The sequence below is a fragment of the Coffea arabica genome, chromosome 5c, assembly GCF_036785885.1.
Source record: "Coffea arabica cultivar ET-39 chromosome 5c, Coffea Arabica ET-39 HiFi, whole genome shotgun sequence".
Classification (NCBI taxonomy): domain Eukaryota; kingdom Viridiplantae; phylum Streptophyta; class Magnoliopsida; order Gentianales; family Rubiaceae; genus Coffea; species Coffea arabica.
In genome coordinates this window covers 4216895-4226859 of record NC_092319.1, presented here as the reverse complement: position 1 = coordinate 4226859, position 9965 = coordinate 4216895, and the positions used below count along the sequence as shown (strand labels likewise).

Below are 9965 nucleotides of genomic sequence, written 5' to 3'. Positions count from 1 at the left end.
TCAACAAGACTTTTAAACTTCTTGAAAATTGAAAGCACCTCGGATTTTTCTTTCATGAAATAGACCCATGTCATTCTTGAAAAATCATCAATGAAAAGGATGAAATACTTGTTACCTCCATGAGAAGTTGTCTTCATGGGCCCACAAATATCCGTATGAATCAGCTCCAAGATCTTCTTGGCTCGTCATGCAGCTTCTTTAGGAAATGGTTGCCGGTGTTGTTTGCCAAGTGCACAACCTTCACAAACTTCATGTTTCTCCTCAATTCTTGGTAAACCATATGCCATCCCTCTTTGTTGAAGCACTTTGAGGCTATGAAAATTCAAATGGCCATACCTCTTGTGCCACAACCATGAATCTTCATTGACATTTACTTTCAAGGCTTGATTTTCACTATAATTGAATTTGATTGGAAAGCTTCGATTTGCTTGCATTTGGATTTTCATCACAAGCTGTCTACCATTCTTTTTGTCATAGATGCAGCACTCATGATCATCAAAGTTAAGTGCATATTTATGCTCAAGAAGCTGTCCAAGACTCAATAAATTTTGGTCTAAATCAGGAACAAACAAAACATCACAAATGAACTTCATACCTTGCTTGGTTTGGACACCAATTGTTCCCAATCCTTGTGCTTGAACTATGACTCCATTGCCCATCTTCACTTCAGTCTTTATAGATTCATCCAAGTCAATAAAAATGGATCTATCTCTTGTCATATGATTACTACAACCGCTGTCAAGGTACCACATATTGTTCTTGACTTCAGTGGCTGTGTGACAAGCGTAGAATAAGTTTCCTTCTCCTTGCTTGTCTTCTGAAAATTGTGCTTGGTGATTGGTCTTGAATCTGCAATCCTTCTCAATATGACCAAACCTCTTGCAATAGTAGCACTTTGGTTTGTCTTTATGCCAACAGTCTTTCTCAAGATGGTTGGTCTTACCACAATAGCTGCAAGATTGTGAATTTTCAACATTAAGGCCTCTTTGAAGGTTGTTTCTTCCTCTTCCTCTTGAATTTTTGCCTCTGCCTCTTCCACGGCCATATCTACCTCCTCTTTGTGAGTCTCCACCTCTTTGGCAGTTGCAAGATGGCTCTCGTTCATTGGTTTTGGGGGTGACATTCAGCTTTGATTGGAATGCGCTTTTAACAGATTTTTCAGCATGTCTAGCCAATCTTCTCTCATGAGCTTTCAATGATCCCATCAACTCTTGAACACTCATTGAAGAAATATCTTTTGTCTCCTCAATTATGGATACCATTGAATCAAATTTTGGAGGCAAACTAACAAGAATTTTTTCAACAATTCTGCTATCACTAATTTCTTCACCAAAGGTTTTCATTTCATTTACAATTTTGGTGATTTTTGTGTAGTAATTTTGAATACTTTCATCATCACCCATCTTCAAATTTTCAAGATCTCTTCTAAGAGTTTGAAGAGTAACATTCTTTACCTTAAGATTTCCTTGAAACTCCTTTTGTAGAATCTCCCATGCTTCCTTGGCATGATCAGCTCCCATGATTCTTGAAAAAATATATGAACTCACACCTTGCTGGATGTGTGAAAGAGCCTTTGCATCCTTCTTCCTATGCTCTTTAAGTGCCTTTAATTCTTGATTGGTGAGACCTTCTTCACTTTCTGGTTCTCTATAGCCATTCTCAACATATTCCCACAAATCTTGTGATCTAAAAATTGTTCTCATTTTTACGAACCAATGATCATAGTGCTCACCGGAGAATATGGGAATTGGAAGACCATCACTAGTATGATTGGCCATCTTGTAGTTAGAAATCTCTCAAAAATTTTCTGGTTTTGGGGTATGAACTAAGGCAATGAAACCTTAGCTCTGATACCAATCTGTTGGATATTAGGCCAAGAATTGAGAGGAATATTTGGAGACAAGGGTGGCTTCAATTGTTCTTTTTCTTTTATTTCTTTCACACTCTTATATTGGTTTGGAGTTTACAAGGTCTATTTATGATCATTCTAGATACATAGAGAAATGTTCCAACCATCCCACCAACTCTCTTAATTTCCATCATTCTAGAGAATATTGCAACTACCTCCTTGTCTCGAGGCTTTTCAACTAGCTTCCAAGTCTCATTTTTCTCAATTGCATAAATCTCATCTTCCATTGCCTTTCTCCAATCCTTTTCTGCATATGCTTCTTCAAAATTTTCTGGTTGAAGAATGCAAAAGTTGCATCTTGCATAAACATCACTTAAACTCCTCATTTTCATTGGAGTTGTGTTTGGAGAACTCCAACTCGAACTTGAATCTGGAGATGATGGTGGACTGCTTGTTGGTGTTGAATCATCACCATTTTCTTCTTCATTTGTTGAATTTTCTTCTTCTTTATGATGGCAAACACCCTGCTTCACAATCTTTTTCTCATCCCAATTCCAAGCAGCATTTTCATCAAATACAACATCTTGACCAATAATGATTTTGTTAGTCTTCAAATTAAACAATCCATAACCTTTAGACTTGGAGCTATAACCAACACATATTCTGAACCAGGCATGAATTAATTCCTTTGCTTTTAGAAGAGATGTGAAGATACGGGCGATTATATTTGATTATCGCACCTAAGGCGCAACCTATAATGAAACACCATAGAAGTGTAAATCCTCTTAATGAGAGGAAGACTACAAATCGGAGAAACCATGACACTAATAGAGAGAAAAATCCAAGTCTCATTCGTTGTAGATAGAAGAATGAAACAGCTAACTTGGAGGCCCGGAGAGGATTTGTTGCAAAATTGACTAATGAGCGGTTGCAAGATTACTCGTGAAAGAGCAAATATTAAACACTATTAAGTGAAAATGAGAAGAACAAATGCATACCACTGGCATACAATAATCAGAAGAACTTCAACCAAAGCACATCTAACTGAAAAGGAAAAACTTTGGTGAACTACCCAAGCCAGCTATCAAGCAACACAAAAACAAAGGGTTCCTAGGTTTTGAAGCTTCAAAAGATAAATAAGGAAAGAAATGAATAAGAAAAAGAGGTTGAAAGGATGAGAAAAGAGATTGGAGATTTGGAAAGCAAGAGGAAGGTATCGGTTGGGGTTGTATCCACCCTATATTAATTTGGAAGGGAACAACTCAGCAACTCGAATGTGCAAATGATATGACTCGACAACAAGACAACCAAACGATGAAAACCACCGCGAATCTCCTCCACTGTAATTCTACAGGTTGAATTAGGCCTCATCCATTACGTGGGTTTTGCCTAGATTTTGCATGTGAAATATTTAGGAAAGGGTAGTTAGAATCGGTTAGATTGATTGAGGGAATGAGGAAGAAAAATTCTTACATACGGTTTTGTAGCTAGAAAGAATTCTATATACACATGTTCTGTGCTAATCAGTTGGACACAGTTCAACAAAATCAGCCGGTACTTGTTCTCTTCTTTCAGCAAAAGGAAAACGCCCTGGCATGACCTCCCCTGATTCTGCAATTTAGATGCAGTGCACTATTCACGCCATCATTGGTTCCTTTCTGCTGTTACTGAAGAATGAATATTTTGGAAATTTACTGGCTTTTAACTCAAAAAAAAAAAGCGTAAACAGGCCTAGCTAAATCACTTACATGTTGTACACAAATAGGAGAACACAAAGCTAAAACAAAGAATATAGTGTGTATTTCTATTTCAAGCATTCATGCAGCAAGTATAACAAAAACAATGCTTAAAATCAACTAAATCTCACTTGGCCTTCGTACATTTTCAACATTCCTACGTTCATTTTTTTAATGCCCTTAACTCTTTTCCTTATTCTCTTCCCAACCCCAAACTGATAGGCCAGGGGCTCGGACCCCTGACCGGTCAGTGCGGAAGAGCCTTAATGGCCCTCCCCCTGGCCACCAGCCCAAGATACAATAAACAGATAGATATTATGGGCTTGTGCCAGTATACCAGTATGCTGTTGATTTGAACATCAGTAATGAATCCTGCCCCTCGCAACCAGCCCAAGACAGAATAAACTGATAGATATCATGGACTTGTACCAGAATACCAGTATGCTGGAATCAAAGTTGATTTAAGCATCAGTAATGAATATTATGTGGTAGTCATGATAGTGAATGGGCTTGGATTCCACCAACTTGTCTCCCAGGTATATCTGCTCAATGGAATGACGTAAAGAATCGAATAAATCTCGACAAAGGGACTGAATTTACAATCTTCAATAGGAAAGAGCATGAGGAGCTTTGGGGTGAATGTTCTGATAATATAGAGGGGTATCAGTCTATCAAAGATGGTCACTTGATGGTTTTGTCAAAGATGAATCATGCTTCATAAGGTAGTATTCAAAGCCCAAAACTATAAGTGACATCGTATAGTGATGGCTACAAATAAGATGAATGCCAATGGTTTCATTAAGGTGTAATATTATCAGTTGAGCACATGATGGACCATATGAAAAACATAAACAGAAGATAAAGCACATGAACAGAGCACTAAATTCTCTTAGCTCTTTGACACAATGAGCATACAATTGGCCTATATAAGGGAGATTGGTGATTTCTCCCAACAAACGAGTGTTATTCTAGCACTGCTAGAATAGAAATTTTCAGGCCCGTCCTACTGCTACACCAGCTAAAAGGGTGAACCTACAGCAAATAACAAGTATACTTTGCTTCATCTAGAATCCCAGAAAACCAATATTGAAACCTCAAAGTAAACACTACGAACAAATATATAATTAACATTATAAGCAACTGAACTGCAAAATGCAGTTCAAGATGTCTAGGATAGTACTCAAGTATAAGGCCCGTCCCGCGGGGAACTAATGGGGGAAAAAATAAAAATATATATGTATATAATTATATAGATAATATATAATTTAATTAATTACAAACTTATGATAATGATATTATTAGTTATATGTATTATATAATCTATATTAGTATATGCAATATAATTGATATTATCAATTATACTAATGATTATATATGCGTACTAATACAAATTATTAATTGGTTATACTAAATTTACTAATACATTTATACTAAATCCCTAATTACACTTAATACAATAACATTTTTTTCTAAAAAAAAAAACCACAAGTACAATAATGAATTAGTAACTGTATTTGTGCCAAAAGTGATAACTTGACTACTTTAGTTGTATTTATTTCATCATGTTGGATTGTATTCAAATAACTTTTGTTTGATTATTTTTATAAGATTCAATTGTGAAATTATAATGAATAATAATTTGATGATGTGTTGATATTTTAGTACTTGATTATTTGCTAAAATTTAACTATAATAAAATTATGTAACAAATTTTTATTAGTTTCACGGGGACACTCGCAGGGGAAGCAGGGAGGGGGTATCCTAGAACTGTTTTAACAGGCCGGGAACAAATTAGATATAAAATTAAAATTTGAGGATTAAATTAGCCAAAATAAAAGCTGAGGGATGAAATTGGCTCCAGCCAAAAAGTCAAAGGACTCGATTGGTCGTTTTCCAATAAAGAGAATAAAGAAGATTGTCTTGAGGAGATACTCAAAGACAAACCTAATACAGGTACAAAAGCTAATCAAACACTACGCCTCAACAATGGTCCACCTCTGCCTCACTAAATCCATGAACAGTGGGATCGCATTCTGTTTTTCGAATATTATTCTTGTTATCAACAATACTCGTGAGCATATCATCCTTAAGAAGGGGAGAAGGGAGTATTGCAAGGAAAAAGAGAGCTGGGTGGACTATCCCATTGAGAAAGGGGAAAGAATTGGGCCAGGTGAGCATGCCTGCTGCTGTGCGTCGAAATTTGGGAAGGAATGGAGGCGTACACAGAAGTTGATGCGAAAGTATTCGGAAATGAGGGTTTCCCTTGAGGGTGAAGATGACAGGAAAGCGAAGGTGCTATCACTTCCTGAAGTTATGAACAACATAGCCTTCGTCTTCAACATGGGAGACAACAGTCAGTTGGTAATGGAAACTGTATCAAGGGAAGAAGCGAAAAGCAGAAAAATCGAGCCTTCTCTTTGGAAGAAGCTTGAGGAGATGAAAGTGCAGTGTATATCAGTCGTGGTAATTTAACTTTTCCTCCTCTCTAGCTTCCTGTCTGGTGCTTGTGTGTTCGTGGATTCTGCCTGTACTGAATTGCTCTATTTGTCCTTTTCCTTTTCACATTTACCTTAAGCATTGGGTGATTTTCTTTCTGGCATACTATTTATCAGTGCAATCAGGGATTTGGTTTCATGTCTGTGAGGTGAAATATCTATCTGTTTTATTCGCTATAAGCTATCAGTACAATAGGCAGATTTCTTAATTGCCTTTGCCATAAGTGCCATCAAGTATCACATCCTTAGACTAACATATCTATCAATCCAAATGTGGCTTTAGTATGTTGTACCATTTTGTGCGCTTTAGTTGCTTTTGGCTCAACTGTTAGGGCCGTAGATTGTGGACTAAAGGACTTTTTTGCATTCTCACTTGGTTTAGATGTTGAGAGGCAGCTCAAACCCAGAATTAATTCAGACAAAATGTCAAATTAAACTGAGAAATCAGATTGTGAGCCCAAAGATATTTATTGATTCAACTCTACAATTGAGAACAGAGGAAATGGAAAAACAGGTAGGGGGCCATAGAAAGGAAGAAATCTCTTTGGAAGAGTTCCCCAAAATTACAGAAAGATTATCCAAAAAACTGAAAGAATCATTGATGTAGCTCAAGTCCAACGAATGCACCCCACCCAAAACCGCCGCGTCCTGCTTAAAATTCTGATTTAACAATCTTAATTACCTTTCAAATTTCTGTTAGTTCTTTCTCACATGAGGACGCCCGTTCTTCATGCCTCCTCCAATTTTAATCTCAACTGCTTGAAGTCTATCTATATTGAGAACTGTACTTAGCCAAGCACTCCACTCCTAGCACCATATCACTTCTCCCCAATTTCAAGGTTCTGACCTCATGCTGAACCTCATAATCACACATTTTCCAAATCACAGGGCTGCATACTCCAGTAGAGACTGACTTCCTTTTTTGCAACTGGGGCAGGCAGTGGGTTGGTACTCCCTTCCTTCCATTTGATTTCCCTGACTGTACCACCATCCATTAAGCTATAAGTACTCCCATTTTTTTTTAAATACACAATTGCTTCCCTTTTTAACTTTAAACCCCCAGCTAGAGCATGAACTCAAAGTTCCTATTAGAGTATCTTTGTCATCCCCTTCACTCAGTTATAGGATCCATCACTCACTTCCCTCCTCCCTTTTGCTTCTGCACTCACAGGATCCTCCCCTCTTTCTGAGTATATGGGGTTCAGCTTGGCATTCTTACGCACATGCCCAAACTGAAGGGTTCATCGCATGTGAAACAGAGCCCCTTCTCTCTTTTCTCCTGGAAATCCGTAGGTGTAGTTCTTCTGAAGTTTTTGGGAATTTTGGTCGTGTTTTTGCTCTTGTTCTGTTTGGGTTTATAACATCCTGTGAATTGTGACTGCAGTTTGGAACCGGATTCAGGCTTTTTTCAGCACAGTATTCTTAGAATTGGTTGATGGCCATTTATTAGAGAAGTGTGAGAGTCTCATGGGAGGAACCTGAGTTCAGTGATCTATTCAGTTTATTAATGGCATTCGTAGTTTTCTCTTGCAGCAAATAATCTTCCATGGTATATTGGTATAACCGGTTTAACCATACTTTTGATCTCTTCTTTTAAACAACTCATAAACAGAGGAACATAGTAGGGTTCTCGCATGGGGATAGGGAAGGCATGACTAAAGCTTCCAGAATTTCAAACCTATCTTGGTAATCCCCATTATTTTTGGGCCTTCTCCCCCAGTCACATGCAAATCTGTGTAGAGAATTCTGCTCATTTTATCTCCTGCTGCAGGACCAAACATCTGCTCTCTTTTCTTCAAGTATATCCTAGCAATAACAGTCTTCTGCTCTGGTGGAATTCAATGGATCTCAAAGTATTTGTTAGCCTTTCTTGCCCATTCTCATTGTCCCTTTCCATCGAAATGGGGAAAACTTGATCTTAGGCAACCTTCCCCCTATCTGCCCATCGTTTCTGAAAGATTTGTTCCCAGATGGATAATTTCTGTTGCTTCCAGAGTCTCTTCATTGTATAAAACATGATTAAATGGCTCCATCTGCAAGAAACTTGAATCCTATTTGATTCAGCATAAGAACCAGATTCAAGGTCTTAACTGCCTTGGCCATAGCTGCCACCAAGTGATCTTACATTGCATCTAATTCCTCTTCAAGTTTTTCCATTAAATTCTTGTCTATTCGCCACACGTCTAAGACTCTCAAGCTCATCTTGCTTACTAGGAATTCCCTTTACTTTACCACCCAAATCTCATCAATTTTTGCCAATCGCTGTGAAATTTTCTTCTGGGACATTACTCAAGCAATGTGCTTCATTTTTGGGTTGACATATCTATCAATGCAAACATGGATTTAGTATATTGTGCCATGGTGTGCTGGCAGTTGCTGTTAGCTCATGCTGTCAAGCGCTCTGTCGTGGACCACACAACTATTGGAACTTTTTTGGCACTGCTTAGATATCTTATTAACAAGCTTGGATTTAAAGCCTTGTATGACATCTTGCTAATTTTCTCCTGTATACTGCCAGAATTAAATGAAATCCGAAAGATTTTTGTTAGATTTCTATGGCATAATGGCCTCATTTAGTTTCGTATTTATCATCTATTGTACTATGCATTAATCTTTTTGGAGGCATTACGCAATTGATTTCTGGATTTTAATGCACCTGCAGGTCTATTTTTCAGGATATTTCTTGGTTAATATAGGGTGTTAATGGAATTGTGGTTAAGTTTCCCCTTTGCTTGTGATGCTGCTCATCTTTCCGTCAATACCATGACATCCTTTGATACACAGAATCCGAAATTTATAACATGTCTAGTTAATCGTCTGCTATTGAATTTTGCTTTTTGGATAAGTATCTAACAGATTAACATGCTCATTAAATATTTTCTTTTCATTTTTACTAGAACAAGCGGAAAACTGCTTGCAAGGAAGGGGCACGCGAAGAACTCGGCACAGCCCATGTTTGATTGCAGTAGTCAGCCCCATGTTTGATTGCAATTCTACCTTGTAAGCAGCCCGTAAAGTTCTGACTGATAAAAATCGAACTAAAAGTGCACATGAACCCTGACTTTTTGTGATTAAATTTTTTTTATGGTATCCAGACAATAATCTTGTGACTTGCTACTTGGTGTAGGATTTTGAGTTGATCAAGATTTTTTGTTTGATATGTTAATTGTATGGGCGTTTAGAGATTCAACTCATCTTCTGTTACATTCATCCTAGTGCCTTGAGCAATTTATCAGAAGTTGCAGCTGCAAATTGATTAAGATACGCTTTTGAAAACAAGGAATGCCCCCAGGAGGCCGGAGGGCACTAAACTTGCGGTTTCAGTTTTCCGACTCGACATAGTTTTGTTTCTGTTGGCCAATTTGACTGCCAAGAAAGCATTATCTCTATCTCTTTTGTCTGTTCCTCTCGGAAACGGACAGAATCCTTGCAAGCAAAGTCAAAAAGACATTGTTAAAGCTTAATAACATTTTCAACAGGAATGGCACCTATATGTGTTATAAGGGGACGCATCAGATACCTGATGATAGTTTTCGTTTTGCACAAAATATATATTGTGTTCCTGCAAATTGACATTTTTAAAGCTTAATAACATTTTCAACAAGAATGGCACCTGGATGTGTTATGAAGGGGCGTACCAAATACCTGATGATAGTTTTCGTTTTGCACGAGATATATACTGTAGCATCCCATATTGGAAGAGGAAGAGAAAAGGAAATGGTTTAAGAACTTAGACTCATGGGCTTCTTTGTAATTTGTATTAATTCTTTTGGATCAGTGGATTTTGGTTCAAAAATTACTTGGGCCAGCTCGTAGAGTTAGGTCATGATGGTATTAGAGTGAATTTCATGTAGTCTCTATGCGAGATATATATGGTTCTGACTA

At 37.6% G+C, this 9965-nt stretch overlaps 1 protein-coding gene across 1 annotated transcript; it reads left to right on the top strand.

Moving 5' to 3' along the window:
* Nucleotides 1-5506: 5506 nt before the first annotated feature.
* Nucleotides 5507-9274, top strand: LOC113689967 (uncharacterized). The gene is made up of 2 exons (XM_027207788.2): nt 5507-6048; nt 8978-9274. The coding sequence occupies exons 1-2, from the start codon at nt 5572-5574 to the stop codon at nt 9038-9040; spliced, it is 540 nt and encodes a 179-aa protein (XP_027063589.1). The 5' UTR covers nt 5507-5571; the 3' UTR covers nt 9041-9274.
* Nucleotides 9275-9965: the final 691 nt, after the last annotated feature.

What these genes read in the sequence shown, in the direction of transcription:
- LOC113689967 (XM_027207788.2), top strand. Translation starts at nt 5,572, where the DNA reads ATGGTCCACCTCTGCCTCACTAAATCCATGAACAGTGGGATCGCATTC. An exon ending in TGCAGTGTATATCAGTCGTG is followed by an intron (nt 6,049 to 8,977) that starts GTAATTTAACTT and finishes CATTTTTACTAG; the next exon opens with AACAAGCGGAAAACTGCTTG.